Below are 27,216 nucleotides of genomic sequence, written 5' to 3' on the forward strand. Positions count from 1 at the left end.
CTCTAATGTTTATGGCATTATTATTCCCATATTACTGAGGTATTTTTCTTTTATAAATTAAAGCATGACAGGAATCTTGCTTCACTATGTCCTTTATTCTGTGTTTTGGATCATTTCTTTTGGCTAGAACTGTAGAGTTAGAATTATTGTGTTATAGACTGTACTGTTTCTAAAGTTCTGAAAAGATTGCCTGATTGCTTTCCAAATTTATATAGCTAATAATTTATGAAAATGCCATTTTTACCACACCACTGTCTATATTGGTTTTTAATCATTTTTTTTGAAAGATTTATTCATTTATTTGACAGAGAGAGAGAGAGCGAGCGCACGTGCATGCGGGGGTGGGGGACAGAGGGAGAGAATCTTCAAGCGGATTGTGCACTGAATGCGGAGCCTGAGGTGGGGCTCAGTTCCACGACTTAAGAGATCATGACCTGAGCTGAAACCAAGAGTCAGTGGCTCAACCAGCTGAACCACCCAGGCACCCAGGTTTTTATCAGTTTTAATATTTGTTAATTTGATAATTAAAAATTATGTCCAGTTATTTTAATTTTTGTTTTATTAGTTGTCAGGTCATCAGAATAATCTTTTTGTGTCTTTTTAAAAAATTTTTAAATTTATTTTTAAAATTATTAACATATAATGTATTTGTTTCAGCAGTATAGGTCTGTGATTGATCAGTCTTTTTTTTTTTTTTTTTTTGTGATTGATCAGTCTTACACAACACACAGTCCTTATGACAGCACATACCCTCGCCTGTGTCCATCACGCAGCCATCCCATTCCCCCCACATCCCTCCACTCCAGCAACCCTCAGTTTGTTTCCTGAGATTGAGAGTGTCTTACAGTTTGTCTCCCTCTCTGGTTTTGTCTTGTTTCATCTTTTCATCTCTTCCCGTAGGATTCTCTGCCCTGTTTCTCAAATTCCATATATCAGTGAGATCATATGATAATTCTTTCTCTGATTGACTTATTTTGCTTAGCATAATACCCTCTAGTTCTATCCATGTCTTTGCAAATGGCAAGGTCTCATTTTTTGATGGATGCATAAAATTCCATCGTGTGTGTGTGTGTGTGTGTGTGTGTATACACATACATACATATACCACATCTTCTTTATCCATTCATCTGTTGATGGACATTTAAGCTCTTTCTATAGTTTGGCTATTGTGGACATTGCTGCTATAAATACTGGGGTGTGTGTGCCCTTTTGGATCACTACCTTTGCATTTTTGGGGTAAATACCCAGTAGCACAGTTGCTGGGCTATAGAGTAACTCTATTTTCAGCTTTGCGAGGAACCTTCATACTGTTTCCAGAGCGGCTGCACCAGCCAACAGTGTAGGAGGGTTCCCCTTTCTCCTCATCCTTGCCAACATCTGTTGTTTCCTGACCTGTTAATTTTAGCCATTCTGACAGGTGTGAGGTGGTATCTCATTGTGCTTTGGATATGTATTTCCCTGATGCCCAGTGATGTTGAGCAGTTTTTCATGTGTCTGTTGGCCATGTGGATGTCTTCTTTGAAAAAATGTCTGTTCATGTCTTCTGCCCTTTTCTTGATTGGATTATTTGTTCCTTGGGTATTGAGTTTGATGAGTTGGGTGTAGATTTTGGATATTTTATCTGCTATGTCTTTTATCTGATATGTTTTTTATCTGATATGTCCTTTGCAAATAATCTTCCATTCTGTGGGTTATCTTTTGGTTTTGTTAACTGTTTCCTTTGCTGTGCAAAAGCTTTTTATCTTGATGAAGTCCCAGTAGTTCCTTTTTTTTCCCAAAGATTTTAATTTATTTATTTGACAGAGAGAGAGGGAGAGATAGAGAGTGAGTACAAGTAGGCAGAGCGGCAAGCAGAGGGAGAGGAAGAAGGAGGCCCTCCATTGTGCAGAGAGCCTGATGTGGGACTCGATCCCAGGACCCTGGGATCATGACCTGAGCCGGAAGGAGCCGCTTAACCGACTGAGCCACCCAGGCACCCCCCAATAGTTCATTTTTGTCTTGCTTCCCTTGCTTTGGCAATGTGTCCAGGAGGAAGCTGCTGTGGCTGAGATGGAAGAGGTTGCTGCCAATGTTCTCCTTTTCTTTTAAACTGTTAGATTTTCTAAAAGTTAAGAACTCTTTAAATGATACCAAAGTTCTGTTTGAATATACCGCAGGGACTTTTTCAGTTTGTCTTTTCGTATTGGTGACATAAGAAAATATTTATAAACACACAGACTTCACAGTTTTTTTTGGGGGGGGGTGGCAAGATACAGAATGATTAAAAAAATGAGTCTTTGAAAAGTAAATAGGTGGGGTGCCTGGGTGGCTCAGTGGGTTAAAGCCTCTGCCTTCGGCTCAGGTCATGATCTCGGGGTCCTGGGATTGAGCCCCACATTGGGCTCTCTGCTCAGCAGGAAGCTTGCTTCCCGCCTTCTTTCTCTGCCTACTTGTGATCTCTCTCTCTGTCAAATAAATAAATAAAATCTTTAAAAAAAAAAAAAAAAGAAGAGAAAAGTAAATAGGTTATATAGGATTACAGTTGCTCTTTGAATAGTATAGGTATGAACCATGTGGGGTCCACTTACATGCAGATTTTTTCTGCTAAGTACAGTACAGTACCTGAGTGTATTTTCTTTGATGATATTTTTTAATGACATTTTTTCATCTAGTTTATAGTATATAATACATATAACATGCAAAATATGTGTTAAGGCCTCTGATAAACAGTAAGCTGTTAGTTAAGTTTTTGGGGAGTCAAAAGTTATACCTGGCTTTTATTTTTTTAGAGAGTTATTTATTTATTTGAGAGAGAGAGAGTGCACGGGTGCCCTTGTTCATGAGACCATATGCTCATGAATGGGGGAGGGGCAGAGGTAGGAGACAAGCAGACGCCCCCTCTGAGCAGGGATCCTGATGCAGGCCTCGAACTTATGACACTGAGATCATTACCTGAGCCTACATCAAGAATCAGCCACTCAGGGGCAACTGGGTGGCTCAGTGGGTTAAAGCCTCTGCCTTCCGCTTAGGTCTTGATCTCATGGTCCTGGCATCCAGCCTCGCATTCAACTCTCTGCTCAGCAGGGAGCCTGCTTCTTCCTCTCTCTCTGCCTCCCTCTCTGTGTACTTGTGATCTGCCTGTCAAATAAATAAATAAAATCTTAAAAAAAAAAAAAAAAAAAAGAGTCAGCCACTCAGCTGAGCCACCCAGGTGCTCCTGCACCAGATTTTCAACTACGTGGGGGATGGAGACTTCTAACCTGCATGTTCAGGGGGCAACTGACTGTTTATAGTATGCACCAAATTATAGTATTGCTCTTATTTTTCTGTACTTGTAATGCAAAGATCATTTTTTTCTCAAGATTTTCACAAGCAGGCAGAGGGAGAGAGAGATGTGGACTCCCCATTGAATGAGGAGCCTGACGTGGGGCTTGATCCCAGGACCCCAGGATCATGATCTGAGCTGAAGGGAGCTGCTTAACTGACTAAGCCACCCAGGCATGCCGAGATCATTCTTTGTATACACAGAGCTCTGTACATATGCACAGAGCAGTTGCATAGTACTAAGGAAGTTATACATCACAGTCACAAAATCTTTCAGCAAGTTTCAGAAAATTAACAGAGTGATAGCTATTACCCTTATTCTGGCTCTTTCTTCACAGGTGGCTAAAATCTGTTATTTTCTGCATGCTGTAAGTGAGACATCTAAGGCAAAATGATACAACTTCTCTTGCAGTATTCCAAGTCACATGGAAAATGAAAATGACTTTGTTCATTGTCAGATACTATCTTTTAAGAGGGAAAGTCCATTTGCCATAATGGCTATATCTGTAGCACTAAAAGCCATAATGTTGAAATTAACATGTAAGGATTGTAAGAAGTGAATGTCTTCTGTGCAAGAGTACACACATCGTCCATTCTTTTTGTGTGTGTGTGAAGAAAATAGAAGTTTAATTGCATATCTGGATATGTTGACAGAATGGTCTTTTCCACTGCTATGGGAAGACTCTGACAACAGACTATAGAGGTTAGGTCTCTGGCTTCATCGATCCAGTAGCATGGAGCTTTCTTCATGGTTATCTTCATGCTACTGGTTTAGGCATTTTGTTCTGTGAAAAATTTTTTTTTCTTAGGCCAAATTATACTGAATAACTTTATTCAGTTTTCTGAATTTATTCAGAAGTTTATTAACTTCTTTGAAAGGAAATGGCAAGGTTACAAATAGAACATGCAGGTTCAGAGAGAGGGTATGGAATTTGGGAGGTTATATAGGCTGGGAAACAGAACATTAGTATTTTAAAAGAAAACTTTTTTTTTTTTAAGATTTTATTCATTTATTTGACAGAGATCACAAGTAGGCAGAGAGGCAGGCAGAGAGAGAGAGAGAGGAGGAAGCAGGCTCCCCGCCAAGCAGGGAGCCTGATGCGGGACTCGATCCCAGGACCCCGAGATCATGACCTGAGCCGAAGGCAGCGGCTTAACCCACTGAGCCACCCAGGCGCCCTAAAAGAGAAACTTTTTTTTTTTTTTTTTTTTTTACTTTTTAAAGTTTTATTTTACAAAGTCATATAAATATGTCTGTATTTGTAATTACAAGGAGTAATAAGATGATCAGAGGTGCCAGGTATTAGAAAAAGTGATAAGGATACATTTTGGGTCTGAAATTGGAATAATGAGATTTCATCACCCAACTAATGTTCAGCAGCACCAGGTAATAGAAAATCATGAAATAGTTTCAAGTAGAAGTAAAGCTGCTAGCAATAAGTTCTAATTTTGGTCAGGTTACTATTGCTGATAGGGATTTTTCTCAAGGTACAAAGTTGTAGAAAGGAGTTTGCTATTTTTAAAATCCATTATGGTCTAATTTTTCTCTTTGAAAGTTCAAAGCATTGGCCTGCTCTGAAACAGTGGCCACCCAAATTCCTAGTTAACACAGTATGTGACTTTTTTCTTTTTAAGGGGATAAGACAGGTACTTTTGTATTTACCATCTCTTTTTTCTACAAGGTTGAGGTAACAAAGGAATGCATCGTAGCTGCAAAAAAAGTCGGGTTTGAAGTAGGCTACTGGATTGGTGTGCTCTATGACAGTGGGGGCATATAATATAGATCTTTATAAGAGTATAGAAATAACTTTGATGCTTCCTTTACAAATTAGTTTTACTTTTTTGAAGGTGTCGAATACTTTGCGTGTCACCTCATTTCTGTTGGGTTTTCTTCATATGAACATTCAGTTGGGAGTTTTACCTTTCTTCAGGCTCTTGATTGATCTCTTTTGTACCTGGTATAAAGAGCAGTTTTAGGGTTTATTTCTAATTGTATTGTTCAAATGTTTTCTAATTTTTTTTTACTTATGCTTTTGTAAAGTTTTCATTTTTATGCTACATAGTGTAAGAATGTAAGTGTTTGTTTTAGAAATGATCAGAAGTAAACAATAATATAATGAAACTACTTTCCATTGCAGTTTGTCACCCAACTCTAAAACATTACCAACTCATAGCCAGTTTTTCATACAACCTCTTTATTGGTTTCCTAGGGCTGCCATAAGAAAGTACAACAAACTGAGTGGCTTAAAACAATAGAAATTTATTCTCTCATGGTTATGGAAGCTGAAAGTCTGGAATTTACGTATTGGCATTGGTTCCTTCTGAGAACTGTGAGAGAGAATCTGTTCAAGACCTCTCTCCCAGCTTCTCGTGGTGGATAGCAGTTCTTGGCATTCCTTCACTTACGGATTTATCACCCCAGTCTCTGCTTTTTCACCCCAGTGTTACTCCTTTGCTTCTGTATACTCAAGCGGCCATCTTCTTCTTATAAGGACCAGTCATGTTGAATGTTAGGGGCCTGCCCTTCCCCGATGTGACCTCATCTTAACTAATTACATCTGCAGTGACCCTGTTCCCAAGTAAGACCACATTCTGACTTACTGGAGGCTATTAGGTCTCTCATACCTTTCTTGGGGGACATAATCCAGCATATAGTAATCTGTTACCCTCCCTTCATGTTCTTACCACCTGCAAAATACTTTCATTTCATCCTACCATCTCCCAAAGTCTTTTTTTTAAGATTTATATTTGTTTGTTTGTTTATTTATTTATTTATTTATTTATTAGAGAGAAAGAGAGAGAGAGAGAGAGATAGATCACAAGTAGGTGGAGAGGCAGGCAGAGAGAAGGGGAAGCAGGCTCCCTGCTGAGCAGAGAGCCCGATCCAGGGCTCGATTCTAGGACCCTGAGATCATGACCTGAGCCGAAGACTTAACCCACTGAGATACCCAGGCACCCCACCATCTCCCAAAGTCTTAATTCATTCTAGTATCAGTGTCTGACTCCATATTGCTGCTTTTTTCCTTGCTACTGTGACCGAAACTTAGAAACTTTTGCTTAGCCCTGCATGTAGGCATGTTACAGCTAAATTTGCAAAAACTGCTTTTTCCTTGAAATATACCTCACCCAAGGAGATACGGAAGTACATACAGAAATGACCAGGCTATGTTTAAGGTTTACAGGAACAATATTACCAGACTTCTATACACAAAGTTCAGCTGACCAAGAACAAAGAAGTTACTTGACCTACCCTGAATGTGTACAGACATCAGTCACCTTTTGACTCCCAACTTCCCTTCATTTCTTTACCACCCCCCCCCGCCCCGCTTCCTAACATAAAAGCTTGAATCTCGTGCTTGAGGAGATGGTTCTTTGGGACATAGTCCTCCATCTCTTTGGCTGGCTTCCAGAATAAAATCTCTTTCCTACTCAAATACCAGACTCTTGACTTACTGGCCTGTTGTATAGTGAACAGAACAAACTTGGGACTTGGTGGGGGGGGGAAAGTGTTGTAAAGTGAAGAGCATGGAGAAAAATCAGCCTCTGTGGGGGCTGAACACAAACATTGTGGAAGCAAAATACCTAATACTCCAGCCCTCAACCCAAATATAAGGTATTATTAGAGGAAGACTGAGGGGCAAGCTACCCCAGTGGGCTTAAAGGACAGACCAGATGTGTCCTATTGAATTACGAACCTGCTTTACTTCAGTAAATCCCTTTTTCCTTCCACCTTCTCCCTTTAAAATGGGACTGTATATACTATACCTAGCCCACCCCTGTATCTTGGAAGCAGGTAACTTTTCCTTATTTCACAGGGTCACAAATTAAAATGAATTTTGTCTCAGGATCAACCATACCCAGAGTTTCACCCTCACCTGATTTAGATGATTCAGAAGATGAGATGTGGAACTTTTGAGATTACAACATTTATTTATTTATTAAAGATTTTCATTTATTTATTAGACAGAGGGTGGGGGGAAGAGATCACAAGTAGGCAGAGAGGCAGGCAGAGAGAGAGGGGAAAGCAGGCTCCCTGCTGAGCAGAGAGCTGGATGCGGGGCTTGATCCCAAGACCCTGAGATCATGACCTGAGCTGAAAGCAGAGGCTTAACCCACTGAGCCCCCCCAGGGCGCCCTGAAATTATAATATTTAGATAAAATTATGAATTTAAGAGGTGATGCTTTGTCAGACATGCTGTTTCTTCCTGGTACACTTCTGCTTTTCCCTTAGTGTTGGATTGCTTTTGTTTGATGTTTTGGGCTTGCGATTTCTCTGTTGTTTTGGTCCAGCCTCAGTCTTTGTTAGGCCCTGTGTATCTGGGCCTCAGGGTTTCAGCATTCCTTCCTCTTCCCCACGGCAGGCCTACATTTGTGTCTTGGAAAGACTTGTGAGCAAGAGGGAGGGCTTCCTGCCTCTCCCCCAGCACTGGGAAAACCTCTAATAGCATTGTTAACAGGGGTAGGAATTTAGGGTTGGGAATTTTTCCTGTCCCTCGCTTAAAGTTTAAGGGTAAAGATTCTTTCCTGTGTTGTCTTAAGCATGGTGGGTCTTTACCCATGCCTTGGATAGGACAGGGTTTGCTTCCAGATCCCCAAATGCTTAAGGCTTTTGAAAGGAGTGTTTTGGTAGGAGGTGGGATTTCATATCTTACCATCATTAGTACCTGATTTGGTTCATCATGCCTGCACCATCAAGAGAGATTATTTCTGAGGATTTTGTCTCCTAGCTGTTTAGTCCTCCCAATGAGCCTCTTTAAAAAGTTCATGGAGTAGAGCCTGTGAACGGGTAAGAATTCTGTCAGTGGTTCCAGTGGTTCTACACTGTCATACTAGCCCACAATCAGCCTTTAGCAGTGTGTTAAAATTTTAGCTCATTTCATCTTTATCCTTGCTATATCATTGGTGGATATTCGGAACATCTTATAGTTCTTAGGGATTTGTGGGGAGAGTGTATATCCCCTTGGATTTTAGGCTACTTGGTTGCCTCACAACTGTACCTTTCAGTTACAGGAAGAACTGTGTTTTTATAGTCTATATGCCTTGTTCAGGTTTGGTTTAGAGTGATACTTTAAGCTACTTCTTAGATGGGATTGGAATTTGGCCCTTAAATCCTTTTTATACGAGTCCTGTTTCTTTAACTTAAAGATTAGGTTAAGAGGGCTTTATGTCCCCTCCTGTCGACACTGTCATGGTGGGTTTGCTGAAGAAGACCACCAGCCTTGTGGAATTGGCTGTGAAATCCACATGAGAGGCTAAGAATATTGTACGCTAAGATTCTTGCTATTCTTGAGCAAATTCCCAAAAATGCAGATGTATACAGAATAGATTGCAAATGAGAAGTTGAGTATAGTTGAAGTGGAATCAGATGTTAAGAAATTAGAAGATCAGCTTCAGGGTGCCTAGCTGCAAGAGGTGATTCTTCAGGCTGAAAAGGAACTAAGTCTGGCAAGAAAAATAATATAATGGAAATCATGGAAGCCTTTAGTGGAATAGCCTCTGGCCAGCCAATGGAAATGGCCAGTATAATCATCATTAAATGACTAGTGTATTGATGAAAAACTGATGTAATTATATCTTATATAGTAAAGAAAAAAAAATTAGGTTAAAATACAACTTTTATTTTCCCTAAGTGAAAACTCTGGCCAGGAATTTGGCTTGAGTATTGCTTTATTCACATACTTGACATTTTTTTTAGATATAGTTTTGTTGTTTGGGAGCATTTTCTCAATAATCCTTAGTTATTTTACAACAACTTCTTCTCCTTGATCTAGTAGCTAATATTTAAAAATTATCAAATTAGTTATTTCTACTTTGATTTGATGTGTCTTGGAGCTCTCTTGTTTCCTGTTTCTCTCTCTCAGTATGTATGTATGTATACACACAGCTGTAGTTGTTTTATCTTCCTGATGGATTGATTATTTTTATTTTTATTTTTTAAAAAGATTTCTATTTAGTTATTTGACAGACACAGATCACAAATAGGCAGAGAAGCAGACAGATAGAGGAAGGGAAGCTCCCTGCTGAGCAGAGAGCCCGATGCGGGCCGGATCCCAGGACCCTGAGATCATGACCTGAGCGGAAGGCAGAGGTTTTAACCCATAGAGCCGCCCAGGCGCTCCGGATTGACCTTCTTTTAATTAAAAAATATTCCTCTTTATCTTTAATAATCTTTTTGTTTTGTTCTGTTTTGTTTTGGGAGAGACAGCATGAGTGGGGGATAGGGAGGGGCAGAAGGATAGGGAGAGGGAGACTCTTAAGCAGGCTCTATGTCCAATGCTGAGCCTGAGGTGGGGCATGATCTCATTATCCTGAGATCACAACCTCAGCCAAAATCAAGAGTTGGATGCTTAATTGACTGTGCCACTCAGGTGCCTTTCTTTAATTATGTGTTGTTTCAAGAGTCTATTTTTTTAATCTGATAGAATGATAACCACTCTAGCCATCTTATGGTTGCCCTTTGCATGGTATTTCTTTTATATATATATATATATATTTTTTTTTTTTTTTAAAGATTTTATTTATTTATTTGACAGAGAGAAATCACAAGTAGATGGAAAGGCAGGCAGAGAGAGAGAGAGGGAAGCAGGCTCCCTGCTGAGCAGAAGAGCCCGATGTGGGACTCGATCCCAGGACCCTGAGATCATGACCTGAGCCGAAGGCAGCGGCTTAACCCACTGAGCCACCCAGGCGCCCCTCTTTTTTATATTTTTAAGTTATTTGTATTTCCATAATTAAAAAGAAATTTATTTATTTTAGAGAGAAAGCACAAGTGGAGGGGCAGAGAGAGAAAGAATCTCAAGCTGACTCCACAATGAGCATAAAGCCCGATGTGGGGCTTGATCTCATGACCCTAAGATCAGAGCCGGAGCCAAAAACAAGAGTCAGGCACTTCACTGACTGCCACCAGGCTCCCCGTTATTTGTACTTTAATTTGTACTTTCAGATCTCAAGCATGCCTTCTGTAGACCATAAATGGAACTTTTTTTTTTAAAGTCTACATTATTAATCTCTTCCTTTTGTGTGAAATCACATTAAATGCTATTATTGATATGGTTGGATTTATGCCTGCTATTTTATTTTTTAAAATTTTTATTTTATTTGAGAGAGAGAGTATGAGCAGGGGGAGGGGCAGGGGGACAAGCAGACTCCCCACTGAATGCGGAGCACATGGGGCTTATTCTCACAATCCTGAGATCATAACCTGAGTTGAAACCAAGAGTTGGATGTTTAACGGACCCCGACACCCAGGCACCCCTTGTGTTGCTTTCAAGACTTTGTTTTGTTTTGTTGTTTTTGGCTTTGATCATTTTGAGTGTGACTCTCTCAGTATTTATCAAGCTTTTTAGATACAGATTTTCACCAAATTTGGGAAGTTTTCAGCCATTATTTCTTTTAGATACAGCTTCTGTCCTTTTTTTTCCCTTCCTAGTTTTCTCATTTTATATATATATATATATATACACACACACACATACACACACATAATGGTGTCGAGTATATTTTTGGAGATCTACTATAGGTAGTGTAATCTAAAGATGACTCTTCTTTGTATTGTATAATCTTTATTGATGTATTTTTTTAAATGTATTTTTAAATTTTTTTAGAGGGGGGTGGTGTAGAGAGAGAGGGAGAGAAAGAGTCTTAAGCAGGCTGCATGTGCAGCACAGAGACTGAGGCGGGGCTTGATCTCACATCCTTGAGCTCATGACCTGAGCAGAAATCAAGAGTTGGACCTCAACTGACTGAGCCACCCAGGTGCCCCTAAAGTTTATTTATTTTTTAAGTAATCTCTGTACCCAGTGTGGGGCTCAAATTCATGATCCTAAGATCAAGAGTCATATGGGGGCACCTGGGTGGCTCGGTGGGTTAAGGCCTCTGCCTTCAGCTCGGGTCATGATCCCAGGGTCCTGGGATCGAGCCCTGCGTCGGGCTCTCTGCTCTGCAGGGAGCTTGCTTCCTCCTCTCTCTCTCTCTGCCTGCCTCTCTGCCTACTTGTGATCTCTGTCAAATAAATAAATAAAATAAAATAAAGAATTATATATAAAAAAAAGAGTCATATGCTCTCCCAACTGAGCCATTTATTGATCTATTTTTAAGTTTCTTAATTCTTTTTCTACTGGCAATTCAAATCTACTATTGAGCCCTTCTAGGGAATTTTGAACTCTAAAATTTACATTTCATTGAAGTCTTTGTCTTTCAAGTCCAACATCTGGACCCCTCTTCAAAGGCAATTTCTAATGTCTGTTTTTTTTTTTTTCTTGTGTATAAGTCATACTGCCCTGTTTCTTTGCATGTCTTACAATTTTTTCTTGAAACAACTTTTTAGATAATATAGCCACTCTGGAGAAGGGTCATTCCTTTTCCTTGTGGGTCCTGTTCTTTGGTCACATACTCATTTAATGATTTGGTTGGGCTAATTTGCTCATGTCTGTTTTCCCAAGAATGTATAGTTTGAGGTGGTGTTGCTCAAATATGTACCTTAAAAACAAAACAAAACAGACCTGACTTTTAGAGCTGTCCGTAGGTCAGCATAAACCACTTTATTAGTCAAAGATTATGCTTAAGCCCCATTAGCTAATTAGATTCTCACCCTTTGCCATTTAATGTGTGTGATTTAGAGATTATTTTCTAAGTAGATCTGAGTTTCTCTCTCCAGTTGTTCCTGAGGGACACAGTCTTTCAGACCATCATGTATGAGTATGATTTTATTTTCAGACTGGTAGCCCTTTGAACCTTATTGGCTGTGGATTTGTGTGTGGCTTTGGGAATGCTTTTAAGTCTGCCCCAAGTCCCACTTGGATTTTTCCCAATTGGGTGCAACCTATTTGTACGTGTACATAGCCTTCTGGAATCCCCAAGGATGAATGTGAACCTGGGAGAGCCCTTACTTGTTGTCTTCTTCTCATTGTCTCTGTTAATCGTCAGGTTGGTTTTGCTTGTTTCTACTGGAAACACTCATACGTGTATGTTTCTTCTAGTATCTTGGAGCTACTAGTCCTGTCTTAGTTGCTTGTCAACACCTAATTCCTGTTCCAAATAAAGTTTGTCACCTCAGGCAGAGCTGTTGAGGTCTTTGCTCACTCCTTGCACCTTTCTGAGAACCTCTGGAACTGGGGATGGAGAAACCCTCTGCTTCTCCTGAAGAGACACATGTACTTCAGCAGGGTGCTGGGAGGAGGGAAGGGTATACTATTTTAGCCCTTGGTTTTCTCAGATCATTTGTTCTACCATTGGGACTTCCATTCTATTAGCAAGCTGAGGTAGGGATGCTATGGCCTCAGGATTCTTGGCCATTTGTTAGGATGGAATTCTGCGAGTGAGAGCTAATAGCACTAAGTAGGTTGAGAGTCACTAGAGATTGGTTCTCCAAGGGTAAAAGTATAGCGTTAGGCTAAGAGCTGGGGGAGAGGGAGCCTTTTTAAACCACATCCATTCAGAGGGTAATTTCCATCACACGAAGCTGTATGTGTGGTGGGGTGTGATAGGAGCAGATTATAACTCAAGTTCCACAGACTCTCACTGTTCTTACTGAGATTTAGTAGATTCTTTGAGTAAAATTTCTACTGTTTGTTGCATGTTTTTAGGATAATTTTTAGAGACTTTTTTTTTTTTTTTCAATCCATGAAGTGGTTAATTCACTGGGGAGAGGATCCAGGAGGGAGCTCTTCACTCTGCCATTCCAGAAGTCTAGAAGTCCTACTTCCCCTTTCTTTTTAATATCATCATAATTTTTAGTTTTATTGAATGGTCAAATGGTGGTGTCTTTCACTGCTTTGGAAGTTACTGAGAGATCCTTTAAAGACCCTTGCATATTTTCCCTAAATTTTGTTATATAAAATGTTATTGTTTCAGTCTGCTCTGCCTTTTCTTTTTTTAATATTCTTGATCATATGTGGTTTAAAAAATGTATGTTACATTCTTCCATTATAATTGTTGATACTTTCTTTGTGTAATTTGAATGGGTAGGGATGCTCTTATTCAGTGTATCTGGGTTGGTTTTGTTGTAACTTGGGATTTTGCTTGTTAGAGGTATAAAATAATTTTTGTAATTTAGTTCACTCTGAGTCCTTGTTTTTCAACAAAGGAGTTCTAATTAATTTATCTGACTTGATACAAGGCTTTTTTTTTGAGAACTGTGTTCTTGTAAATATTGTTGAATGGTATTTGGCACCCCAGTGCATAGTGGGGGGAACCTCTCTAGGTTTAAAAATACATGTGGTCCTATTGAGGTTGTCTGGGTTATACCTCTTTAGTGTGCACAAAGAAGTTGGTTTCATTTTAGAAGTGTATCACCTGATTTTATGTTGACCTTAATTTTTGTATACTCAACTTCTAGTCAGCTGGTAATTTTATCATCTATTTTCACCTGGGAAAAGGACCAGATGTCAGTCAATGTTTCTGGGAGTGTTCATTGGCCAATTCCTCCAGAGACACCTTTGACCTCCTTAGCTAAAGTGTCTTTCTCCAAAAAAAAAAAAAAAGTCTTTCTCTAAGGTTCAGTATGTCAGGTTGGCAGACTGAATGACAGCACATGTGGGATTCTTGTGAACAGTTGAAATGGCCTAAATTTTGTTGGGTCACTTAGGACCATCCTTCATCTCTTAGGTCCCAACGCCCTCTGTTAACCTCTCTTAGGTATGCTTTCTTCCAGCAGAAACGAAAGACAAACCTCTTTTCACACTCTTGTTACAGAAATCATTTGAATATTGGTGAGGAAGTTTTAAGACCAAGGTGTTGTAGGCTGTGTCCTGGCCCCTGACCTCAGTGCCTGTGAAGATTCTTCCTTTCATGTAGGGTGTTTGAGCCTGAGGAAGACTGAGCCTTTGTGAGACCCTACTGGGTCTCTCTCCATGTCCTTGTTTATGTTTTCATATGTATAAAACTTAGATTACTGTCAGAAAAAATGAATTCATATTTTGAAGTAAAGCAGATTAGATAGTAAACCCAATCTTGATTTCTGAAGATGATTGTAAAATTCATGTCTATAAAGCACTTTAAGGTTTTTGCTTGATTTTGTTTATTTTCTCTATACTAAGACTTGCTACATTTGTGATGAACAAGGAAGAGAAAGCAAAGCAGCCACTGGTGCTTGCATGACCTGTAATAAACACGGATGTCGACAGGCTTTCCATGTGACATGGTAAGTATGTTTCTGTCATTGTGCAGAACTGAAATTCTTGTACTTTGTACAAGAGAATACCTTGTAAGTTAAAGGTTTAGGTATCCAGATATTATAGTAAATTCTATTGGGATAGTTTCTATGTTTAGATATAATAAAGATTTATTTATAATAAAGATGATTCTAGTAATTGAATTTACCAGTTAATTTTGAATAGGCGGACTCTGGTTCTCATGTTTTATTTAGTTTCATTTTATTTTAAAGTATTGGTGTTGGTTACCTACCCTTTGATTTATTGTTAGGACTAAAAGAGCTGATATAGGTAAACTTACTGTAATGCCTGAAATATTAATATTAAATATTTAGTGAATGACTGTGTTTTTCATTTTGTGTTTAAGAGGAGAAAAGGCAGTCACCATCATATTCACAGTGTATTAGTGGCTACTTCCTAAAAAGTTACTTAGATACTTTTCTTGGCATAAAATTTCAAGAGCAAAGATAATCCTAAAATAAAATATTCAGTGTAATAGGCAGCAGTTCAAAATTAGAGTCTGGGAATAATCCATGTACTTGTTACTTTTAAGAAATAGTCTATATCTAGCAGCCAGTATTGGCACTTGCTTTATTTGCTGAGCTTTTAGTATATGGATTTAAGAAGTCCATTTTAGGTTACTTTTGGGAAGCAGAAAAGAGTTTTGGTTTCATAAATTCTGTTAATAATGAACTTAATTTTTAAAGATCTTGAAAGTTCTTTTTTGGGTAGAGATATATACTAATACTGTTGTAATTTTGAAATGTTAAATAACATTGGCAGTTGACACTGATGACAAATTGACAAGAAGATGGTCATAAACTTTAGTGCTTTGTGCCTTTTTTTTTTTTTTAAATGACTATCACAACTTTAGGTTTTGATTCACTGTCTTCCATTGTTTTTGACTAGAAAACACATATTTTTCTTGTCTGCTGTATGGTTCTGTGACTGGAAGCATTTTCCTTAGAATGTAATCTACATCTGTGGGCTTATCCCATCACAAGTCATTTCAGCCCTTTACAGGCCTGGCCTTACTGTTGTACCTATGATACAGAAGGAAAAAGCAAAATGAAGTGTTAATTAGGGGGTTCGGGGGTGTCTTAAAGCAATTTAATGTCTGTTTGGTGACATAAAACTTGTATAAGTCTTGATCCTTGTTAGAGATGGATGGATAAAAAGTTTATTATAAACTACAAATGTAACTGTAGAAAATATCAATCAAAGGTTGAGGTGGAATGTACTTGGTCACAAGTACACAAGTTCATTTTCTCCTTTTCTCTTAGGAGATGTGTAAGGTTTAATTACAAATCTTACATGCTTGGAGGGGATTTTAATTTTATATATACTGTAGTTTGAAGTTTAGTATGTGTACTGTTTGTATTTCATAAATACAAATTTTTTATTTTCAGTGCTCAGTTTGCAGGACTACTTTGTGAAGAAGAAGGGAATGGTGCAGATAATGTCCAATACTGTGGCTACTGTAAATACCATTTTAGTAAGCTGGTAAGAATTTATCTTGAATTTAAAATGATAACGCATAGTTTTACAATAGATTTGACTCTGTTTTATAAAAAAAGTGTAATAGCTATTCCCTTTCTCTTGATTTTTGCATGGGGTTGGCATGTTCTTTGCTGGAAATTAAAAGATTGAGTAATTTTTAAAGATTTTGCTTTGTTTAGGTGCGTTTATAAAGGTGAATATTGTAAAATAATTTCTGTTAATAGGAAATGTTAGGATACATTTAGTAGAAGCAGCACATGTAAAGGACTCTGTAGTCTAACACTGTTTTCATTTAATTTCATTTTTTTGATACTTGATTTTATATATTGTGATTTTTCTGTCACTCGTTTCTCATTTTTTGCTAGTTACTTCTTTCATTTTTATTTACTAGGAGAGAGTAAAATTAAAAGCTGTTTTGTAACTTCTTAGTTGACTATCTTGAGAAAAATGTATTTAAATACAACTTTGGGAATATTTCAGATTTTGCCAGTCTTTACTGTTACATAATTGCATGAATGATTGAGTTGGTAAAATTTGATTAGCTGTTACATATGTTGTGTCCATGTTCCTTTGAAGGATCAATATTTAATGTCCTAAATGTCTATGTTTTTAGTTTTTAATGATAACAATTAGATGTGTACACTGAAAGTTTAAGTGTTCTTTGTTTTTCTTTAGTGTTTTGGGTTTTTTCCCCTTTATTACCTTTCCCTTGTGAGTGGGGCTATTTTTTTCTTCCTTTCTTTTAAAGAAACAGTATCATTAGGAGCCCCTTTCTCATGAAATCAGCTCATGACTATTTTGGTTCATACATATTAAAATACTTAAGATTTTCTAAATATATTGTTTGATATTGAAGACTTTGATTTATTTTAAGGGCTGACAAAGAATATTGAAGTGTTCTAAGAGAAATTTTGAGAAAGTAAAATTGAAAATTTTGCTTCCTAGATGTGAAAAGCATATCAGAATGTTAATTTTCTAAATGGAAAATGATATAGAAAAAATCTAGAAATAATCAAGATGGATTTTGAGTTTGTGCAGATAGGATTTTCTCACTGCTAGTTATTGACACGTTGGTACCCATTTGCTAGAGAGGAAGAAAGAGTCTTTAATAATTTAGTAAGATTGTATAACCTCTACATTTGCATGGACTTTGAATACCTTTCATAGTCATTTCTATTTAATTTAAACTGGTTATGATACCACTAAGTTTTAAACACTTCAAATAACTCTCACTGGCATACTTTATTATGAAATTATATAAGTATTTTAAATAGAATGTGCAATACTTTCAGTAATGCTTTGAAAAGTGCATGGGTCTAATGCTGATATTTCCTTTAATTTTTTTCTTAATGAACTGCAGAGACAAGTTTTTAGCAAACTGTGCCTTAATACTGAAAATATGAGATTAAAAGGCTGCTTGCTTTTCCTAGTATGGCAAAAAATAACTCTTCAAAAAGTTTTCTTTTCTTCTAGTCTTGGCGTCCTTCCTCAGTATGGCATTCTCTGTTTTGGTTGAAACTCCTTTTCTTTTTTAAAGAAGACATTGAAATTTATAGTTGATTTCTTTAAGAGGTGGTTTTGTGATAAAGTGACATGGCTATTGCTTATTTGAAATTATAGTCTGTTTTCAGACATTTTAATAAATGTACAAAAATATGGCATTCATGTTAAATTTAGGTTTAGATTTTCCTTTATAATGAATGTAATAGATAATACATATGGATGATTTCTAAACTGGATTATATAGTTCAAAATAGTGAGAATTTTTTTTTTAACTTCAGTAGACATTTTTAAATACTACACACTTGAATAGGTTAAGCCTAACAAAAAGATTATTTAAAATTTTTTATATACATATACATGTATGTATATATATTTTCTTTTTTAGAAAAAGAGCAAACGGGGATCTAATAGGTCATATGATCAAAGTTTAAGTGATTCTTCCTCTCACTCTCAGGATAAACATCATGAGAAAGAGAAAAAAGTAAGTGGATTTGTTGTTGCTATATATGTAGCACATCTACTTAATAGATTTTTTTTCCTTTTTTAGATAAAATTAAGTTCTTGATAGATGGATGGAGATGTTGAAATACTGAAAATTTTTTACTAATTTGAGAGTATAAAGTAAAAAAGTAGGTTTAAAATAATGCCATATTTGTGAATATGTTTGTATGGCAGAACTTATTTCCACTGAAAATTTGGAATAGAAATTGAAAACATGAGAGAGATTTCTTGCATGTGTTGCTGTGGTCATCTTATGAAATCTTCAGGTGACTTCAGCAATAATAATTTGTGTCTATATATTATTAACTGACATTTCACATGTAAGTAAAAATCTCATCTGCTTTTTCACTTTATAATGGAACAGTTTGAAATTCTGTATATTCTTGACTGTTTTCCCCTGCAGTGTTGGTAATAATAATGGTTTGGTTTTTTGGTTTTTTTAATGGCCAAATGTCATACCATTTGTTTGAGAATATTTTTTCTTTTAATAAAGCACTAAAAGCTTGCCTGATACTAATCTGTCTTCTTCTGACTTACCTGTTTTCTGCTTACATTTTTATTTATTTTAAGGATGTGAGTAATTTTTAGTAATTTTTATAATGAGTATTATAATATCATTCATAAGACATAATTGTCAGCATAGGAAAAGGATACTACTATAAATTGTTTTTAACAAAGTGAGCATAAAAAAAGACCTCTTTAATTAGAAAATAACATTACCCTTAAACAGTTGGTATAAAATAGTTTGGAACATTTTCATGTTTATAAATACTTAGGATTTGGGAATAGATTTGGTTTGAATTTCTGTGCTTTTTTTCAAGGTAAACATTTTAGAAGCTTTAATTTTTAATTTTGAAATTAAATTTCCATTTGTGAGCGAAATAATAATTATAACTTTATCGTCACCTTTAGAGCATTTGTTAGGTTTATATGTATGTTTTGTAAGTTGTAGGCAGCAAGTATACATTCTTTAATGAGGTGGTTTTGTGATAGTGACGATTATAGGGTTCTATCTTGCTGTCTGTTGTTGTTTGGATTGCTGAAGGGGAAATGGCAGATTGGGTTTAATTAGCAATTTTACTAAGAAGCACCGTGAGATTTTATGTAACCCTTTGAATCCACAAACGAGGGATACAGGTAGGACTCATTATACATTGTGAGGAGAAAGTCTTGATGATAATTCTCTTCAGTCATTTTGAGAGCATTATCTTGTTTAAAGAAGTGTTCATGGTACGATTGTATTTATCTTAATATATCCCATCATGATATTTTTAAGTTACTAAATATATGTTAATATATAAATATATTAAAATATACTACAATTATTAAATGTAGTATGGTGTTTAATAAATACAGTACTATTATATTTATTTATTTATTTCTTGAGGAATGAGATTTTTCATTTTAGTCTTACTTGCCGTTGTTGAGTCCTAGATAAAAGCATTGCGTTTAGTCAAACCTGTTTAGCTATAAATTTTAGCAGTTGGTATTTTCATTAGTATATAAATACTACTTGCATTTTACCTTTGGCATATATAAGTTTAGTATAATTGATTTTGTTGTCAAATTTAAAATCCATTCGTACATTTTATTCTGTAACAGTTTTTCTGATCATTTATAAAGTCTGTGAGGTAAACATTAGTATAAATTGATTGTTGTTAGACTTGTTTGATTGCCTTAGGAATGTTTGGGAAGGAACTTTTTTATTATGGTATGATGTTAAGTAAGTGATAATATATCTGAAAAGATTGGGTTTGATAGACTGTCTATCAAACAAGTTGAGGGACTCCCCATCCCTCTACTTCTTTTAAGATTTTAATATCTGGTAGTTTTGTCTCCAGTATGCTTATTATATTATAAAATGTTACGTCTACGATAACACTCATAATCCTTTCATGTTTTAGTATTTTAAAATACTGTATATTGCGAGCTAAATTTTGGTGGTATTGTTCATAAAATATGTTGAAGTCACTCTCCCTCTGAAATTTTTTATCTCCTTCATACTGGCACATATTTTAAAACATTTTAAAGTAATCTTGTGTTATATGTAAGTGGTGATAAAGAATGTTTCATACTGGGACACCTGGGTGGCTCAGTTGGCTAAGTGACTGCCTCTTGGAGTCCCGGGATCGAGTCCCATGTTGGGCTCCCTGCTCAGGGGAGAATCTGCTTCTCCCTCTGACCCTCCCCCTTCTCGTGCTCTCTCTCTCATTCTCTCTCTCTCTCTCTCTCAAATAAATAAATAAAATCTTTTTTTTTAAAAAAAATATTTTATACTAAATATTGTGCTATCCAAATCACTTATTTTAAAATGAAATCAATGACTATAAGTTAACTTTTTATGTAACTATGAGAAAATTAAAAAATACATAGTTTTTGCTTTTCAGAGAATTTATTTGTGACCCAAGATATATTAATACTGGTTAGATACTACCTGTGAAATCCCAGCAAGGATGGTGGAAGTTTTTTTTCTTTTTAAAAGATGTATTTATTTATTTATTTTATTTATTTGATAGAGATCACGAATAGGCAGAGAGGCAGGCAGAGAAAGAGGGGGAAGCAGGCTCCCTGCTGAGCAGAGAGCCCGATGCTGATGCCAGGCTCAATCCCAGGACCCGGAGATCATGACCTGAACCAAAGGCAGATGCTAAACCCACTGAGCCACCCAAGTTCCCCGAGAGTGGAAGATTCAATAGTGAGATACGACTTTGAATAAAGGACAGTTTCCTAAAAAAGTACATGTTTGAAATGAGTTGAAGCTATGTAGAGGAGGGGTTTAATTCATTCATTAAATAGTTTGTATCATCAGGTATTGTTTAAGAAGAATATCTTCTAGGGCGCCTGAGTGGCTCAGTGGGTTAAGCCTCTGCCTTCAGCTCAGGTCATGATCTCAGGGCCCTGGGAATGAGCCTGGCATCCATCTCTCTGCTCAGCAGGGAGCCTGCTTTTCTTCCTCTCTCTCTGTCTGCCTCTCTGCCTACTTGTGATCTCTCTCTCTCTGTCAAATAAATAAATAAAAGTCTTTTTTTTTTTAAAAAGAATATCTTCTAAGATGATTAATGTGCCTTGTAAAATAGAATTTTCTTTTAAGCCTAATAGTTTTGTATTACAGAAGCATTGCCACAGAGTGAGATGTAGACCAGGGTTAGGAAATGCAGAGATGTATCAGACATGTGTATGTGGTTGTGTTGGGATATTCCCAGCTTTAGAAAGGATTTTTTTCTGAAGGCTAATTTGTAGGTCTTTATTTAGAAATCAGTGGTTATTTATTACATTGAGATAATCTTGTACCAGTTCAGTTGATTCTCAGACACATCCTCTCCCCACTCATTAATGTTAACTAATCCATGATGTATTAAAAGTATAGCACTATATTTCTAATAGTTTACAGCAAAGTCGCCATTAGTGACAGTATTATGTGGAAATGCATTCATTTCCAAGTAGGTTTGCCAGAAAACTGTCCCCTACTATAGCTAGAGGGATTTATCTCTTGATGTGTTCATCATCCCTCTTACTTACTTTTGATTTTCTTCTGTTATTATTAACTGGCAACAGATAAAAAAGGTGTTGTCAACGTAAAAACTGTTAGCCTGTGTTGGGTGGGTGTTTGTGGGAGGTAGGTTTTTCACTTAGTGTTTTCTGAACCTCAGGGATTGACTGGGCTTCCTTTCCTTTAAGATTACTCATCTCTTTGGAGAGAACTGGGTATGGGGTGCCTGGGTGGCCCAGTTGGCTAAGCTAAGAGTCTGCCTTCAACTCAGGTCATGATCCCAGGGTCTGGGACGGAGTCCCGCATCAGGCTCCCTGCTTAGTGAGGAGCCCACTTCCTCTCTCTGTCTGCTGCTCCCCCTGCTTGTCCTCTGTCAAATAAGAAAATAAAATCTTAAAAAAAAAAAAAAAAAAAAAAGAACTGGGCTACTCTTTGTGGCCCTCAGAGGAATAAAACTCTCATTTCAGAGTTGTCATTACTTCTTTATGTATCGTTTTAAAACTTTTCAGCATTGAGAGTTACCTGTCATCTCCTTCCCTTTTTTGTGTTCTTTCTCCTTTTGGAAATCTTCCACTCAGGTTAAGCTTTAAGCTTCACTACATGTGCAAAGAATTAAGAGAGTGCAGGGCTTTCAGTTTAGAATGCCTGGGGTGTGTGTTTGGTGGGGCTAAAGAGTGACAGGAGACTACTTCGTTAAGAGGGAGCCAGTTCCTGGGGAATTTTATAAATGATGCCAGTTTGATTCTTCATTCTGAGGTATTGGGCAGCCAGCCAGAAAGAATATATTTTTTTAACTTTGATAATTTGCAATAATTTTAGACTTGAGAGAAGTAGAAAAATACTACACATTATTTCTCTATACCACTCACCAAATTTTCAAAATGTTGACATTTTAAGCTTGTCCTTTTCCCCCTCCCCTCTTTGTTGTCCCGCTTTCTTACTCTCTATATAATCTTCTTCTGAATTATTACAGAAATTAGAAACCGAATACCCCTTTAGCCTGAGTGCACTATTTTAATGTGTAGTTTTAGTAAAAAATGGAATTTCCTCCTTGATTACAGTAGTGATAAAAATTAGTAAATTAACATTTTTCACAAGGCTGTTAGGTAATCTGCAGGTCCTATTCAAGTTTCACCCACTAATATCCTCTGTACTGAAGAGGGAAACTTTTCTCTGGTCCAGAATTCAGTCCAGGATCACTGCATTTAGTTTTCATGTCTCTTCAGTTTTCAGTCTATTCATTGTGGAATATTTCCTTATTCTTTGTCTTTCATGACCTTGATGTCTCTGAAGCCTTGTTTTAGGTTCTTGGAGGCATTGGCTTGACTTTTTTTTTTTTAAGTCATTTATTTACTTGACAGAGCGTATGCACATGTGTGGGTGGGGGCAGGAGCAGAGGGAAAGGATCTCAAGCTGACTCTCCCTGTGTGTGGAACCCAACGTGGAGCTGGATCCTAGAACCCTGAGATCATGACCTGAGCCAAAGTCAAGAGTCAGATGCTCAACTGACTGAACCACCCAGACACCCCTGCCTTCATCTTAACAATGGATTTTATATCCCACCCTTGTTTTCACTTTTTGGAATGGTTTTCTGAGTGGCCTAGGTTTTGTCTTTGTCTGGAGACGATCCCTTGCTTTTATACTATTTGCTTTTTATAGAGTGTATTAATTTTCAGAACCAGCGAGTAGCCTTTCCTAATTTCGTTTATATTCCTGTATTTTTTTAAAGTAAAAAATTAGATTACACTTTCAACGTACTACCTAAAAATTTACCTTAGTTAAATCATCCAATTCATTAAATACACTTTCTGTTTTCTGTGTTACCATAGGCAACTATGTTGCTTAACTTCCAGCTTCTATATAACAGGGACTCCTTTTCCTCTAATTTTCAATTAAATTTCTCTCACTTTCTTTTATGCTCTGGATAGCAGCCTCCTTGGAAGGCCATAATTTTTCTAGTAACATCTCTTTAGTATTCATCAGGCTTTTCACTCATGATCTCCTGAAAGTCCTTCTAGCTTTTGTCCATTGCTTCATTCCATGCAACTTTCCACAGTTTAGTTTTTTTTTGTTATGGTAGTGTCGCATTCCTTATAACAAAGTCAGAATCAGTGCTGCAGATTTCCCTAAAATTTAGTGGCTTTATTATAATAAACATTTATTGTCTCAGTTTCTGTAAGTCTGGGATTTAGACTTAGGATGTTTCTAGCTCAGCTTCTATCATTGGATTATAGTCAAAATTGTGGCAGGAATACAGTCATTTGAAGGCTTGATTGAAGCTGGAGGATGTGCTTCTAGGATGCTTTGTCATGTGGCTAGCATGTTTTTGCTGGCAGAGCAAGAAACTCATTTTCTGGCTGCATGGATTTTTCATGGGGCTACCTAAGCCTCCTTAGGACATGGTACCTAGCTTTCCCCAAGGTGAGTGATCTAAGATAGCAAGGTGGAAACTGCAGCTTTTTTGTGATTTAGCCCTGAAGTTACACATAATTTTTTTTCTCCTTGTTGAATGCCTATTTTTAAAAACATTTTTTAAAAAAGATTTTTATTATTTGACAGAGAGATCACAAGTAGGCAGAGAGGCAGGCAGAGAGAGGGGGGGAAGCAGACTCCCCTCCAAGCAGAGAACCTGATGTGGGGCTTGATCCCAGGACTCTGAGACCATGACCCGAGCTGAAAGCAGAGGCTTAACCCTCTGAGCCACCCAGGTGCCCCTAAAAACATTTTTTTTTTTTGGTGGTAAAACATACAGAATATCATTTGCCATTTTAACCACTTTTAAGACACTCATTTTTGCAGTATTCTGTTGGTTACATAGAGCAACCTGTTCAGTTTCGTTGGATACTTCCTAGTCTACTTAATGGGTAACTCTTGGAGGCTGGCTACTACACCCTTAGAATTGAGTAGATACCCTGTTTTCCATTAAATTTTCAAACAGCATCCATTGATGATTCATCTGAAATAGTGTTTGACAAAAGGTGATTTTCCATAGTTCATTCTATAGCCATTAATTGGCACTCTGTAAATTAGAGCTTCTCTCCCTTTCTCACTTTCTTCATCAGTAATGGGGAAGGGAAGATTCTGCAGAGGAAATCAGAAGTAGCCCATAGATAAAGGAGGAAAGTTAGAAGAGACCATACCAGGAGAAGTGAGTATTGGAACTGGAGAAGTGATTTTGGAATCCAGGAGAAGTGAGTATTTCAAGAAAGTTAGTGCTCAGCAATTAGATTGCATATGAAAGATGAACTAATATAAGGCATAATATATGTTCTTTGGATTCAGTTCTAAAGAAGTTGTTGAGAAGGAGTCTCAGTGTAATGGTCAGAGGAGAAACCAATTGATGTCAGTAAATGAATAAAGTTGGTATGAGGAAATGTAAATCATGAGAGAATATTTAATCCTTTTAAGAAATCTTGAACGTCAGGACGAGGGGAGAAATAGGGCAATAACTGGAGGGATATATGATACTAAGATGTAGTAGTGGACAATAAGAAGAGTACTGTGTCCTCTCCTATTGCAGGAGGAAGAAAGAGAGAGGCATTTAGGTGAATAACCTGTTTATCTGGATAATGAAGCAGAGAAGATAGGTATGGATAGAATCCTACGGGAGATATTGCGAGGTAGAGTGGACATAAAGATAAGGAAAAGGAAACAAGTTCGTTGTTTTCACATGTGTTTAAAGTAGTGGGTCATGAGATCCAAGGTTCAATAATGGGTGTCAGTGAAACTGGGGAACAGGGTCACATAGATTTGGACAAAATGTTGGAGCAGGGTCTTGGAAGACTGACTGAGTGATATCCAAGAACAAGTAAGTGTGAGAATCAGTCGCAAGGTGTGGGTGTGGAGAAAGTGTAGATCATAGTAGTTCAGTATTTTACTGGACTGTTCTGACATCAGCTGTGGCAAGACAAATCTTAGGGGGCTGTCACATTTGTACACATTTTGTGAATAGAGGCTTTGTTCAGATTATCTTTTCAAAGTTGTTTATGTAATGAACAGCCTTGGGAAATGGACACAACATCTTAAAGAGCAGAGGGCAAATTTGCTTACAGCCATGGAAAATACAGAGATTGTATCTTTTTCTGGGATAATTGACAGCAGGCCTGCTTAGTGTTCAGAATTAGGTTCCCTAAGCCCAGAGTTCCTTTCCTGTAACGCAACCCACTATGTGTATAAGCATCATTTGGCTCTTTCAAGTCATCCCGTCAGAATTAGGGTTTAGGGAAGCCCATGGAATTGGGGAGCCAGAAACCTGGCATTCTGGCTACTGCTATTGCTGTGAGTGATAAAGCCCTTCGTATACAACCCAGGAGTCTTGTGTCATCTTCAAGCATCCATGAAACTGACAGGCTCACTTGTTAGATTGCAAGTGTGATATTAGACCCTTCCTGATTTTTGGCACAAGATGTTATTATAGGCATATTGAAGAAGAGAGAATTGAAGTGAAAACTGTTGGAATTGAGGATGTTTGGTGATTGCGAGATATGTCCACTTAGGATTAGCCTTTTTTGGGTAACACATCCATTCTTGTGGTCAGGACTGTTGGGATACTATGGTTGAAGGTCTTCCAAGATCACATGGAGTAGGGAAGAATTAACCTAAAGAAAAATAATGGGCTGACAAAAACAAGAGATATCTATTAGTACATGACAGAGCCTGGATTCAAGACCAAGTATGCCTGATTCCAAAGTCTATTTTCAGATACCTTTTTGACTTACTTGGAGGTTTAATAACTGCATTTCTTTAAAAGTTAGATAAATCAGATGTATAATTCAAAATTTAACTTTTGTATTATACATATGGTGAAGTTTTTGCATGTTTTAAAAAGAATACTAATGCAAAGAATCTCTTAATGAATCTATTTTTCCTTTTTCTTATGAACCTTATACATTGTTCCAAGATGTTCTTATTTAGACTGGTGAATGTTTGGGGGTGCCTGTCTGGCTCAGTCAGTAGAGCATGTAACTCTTGGTCTCGGAGTCATGAGTTCGAGCCCAACATTGGGCACGGAGCCTACTTAAAGATGAGATAATTTAAAAAAAAAATTATACAAGTGAATGTTTGGGAGAAGAGATTTTTGAAAAGCTTGTAATTTAGAAGAGATAGATACCTTGTCAAAGAGGATGCAAAGTGAGTTATAAGTTGGTGTGAATAACTTTTTTGAAATTTTTTTTTAACACTACATTGTCTGTTTTTTCTTTTCCTTTTTTCTTTATTTGTTGGAGAGAGAGCATATAAGTGGGGGAGCGGCAGGCAGAGGGAGACGCAGGCTCCCCGATGATCAAGGAGCCCTATGTGGGACTCAATCCCAGGACCCTGGGTCATGACTTGAGCCAAAGATAGTTAAGCCACCCAGGCATTCCTGAAATTTGTCTTGAATTCAGATGTTGAAGACAAACATTAATACGGTGTGCATCAATTAAATGGCATGTCCATGAAATGGGATTTAATGAGTAATTGAATTGGCTGATGGCTAAGTTCTTTCATGTATAGACAAGTTACCATTTTTTGTAAGGTTAAGATTGCACAAAATATAAAGACTCAAATGTTTAAATGCACTTAGGTGTTTAGTTATATTCCAGCTATCTAAAACCATAGCATTATGGAGATTAAATGACTATAACAAATTGTTTTATAATAATAACACAAATATTTGTTAATATGTTATCTCTATTAAACTAGTTCAATTTCCTTTTTCATAAATGAAGAAATAAGGACATGAATGTTAGTTGAATTTTGCCAAATTCAGTTTGAAGTTTTTGTGTTTAT

General features: G+C 37.1%; 1 protein-coding gene and 1 pseudogene across 8 annotated transcripts in view; both read left to right on the forward strand.

The window, feature by feature from the left end:
• Positions 1-27,216, forward strand: part of MLLT10 (MLLT10 histone lysine methyltransferase DOT1L cofactor) — a 242,504-nt gene that overhangs the window by 99,512 nt on the left and 115,776 nt on the right. For 7 of the 8 annotated variants that reach the window (XM_044228868.1, XM_044228871.1, XM_044228872.1 and 4 more), the window contains 3 exons: positions 14,340-14,443; positions 15,863-15,956; positions 17,842-17,937. In XM_044228868.1, coding sequence (XP_044084803.1) covers positions 14,340-14,443; positions 15,863-15,956; positions 17,842-17,937 — 294 coding nt within the window. The remainder of the gene's footprint in view (positions 1-14,339; positions 14,444-15,862; positions 15,957-17,841; positions 17,938-27,216) is intronic. The other variant, XM_044228873.1, reaches the window with a different exon arrangement.
• On the forward strand, positions 8,492-8,829 carry LOC122892408 (annotated as a pseudogene).

The sequence above is a fragment of the Neovison vison genome, chromosome 12 (assembly GCF_020171115.1).
Source record: "Neovison vison isolate M4711 chromosome 12, ASM_NN_V1, whole genome shotgun sequence".
In the NCBI taxonomy this organism is placed as follows: Eukaryota; Metazoa; Chordata; class Mammalia; order Carnivora; family Mustelidae; genus Neogale; species Neogale vison.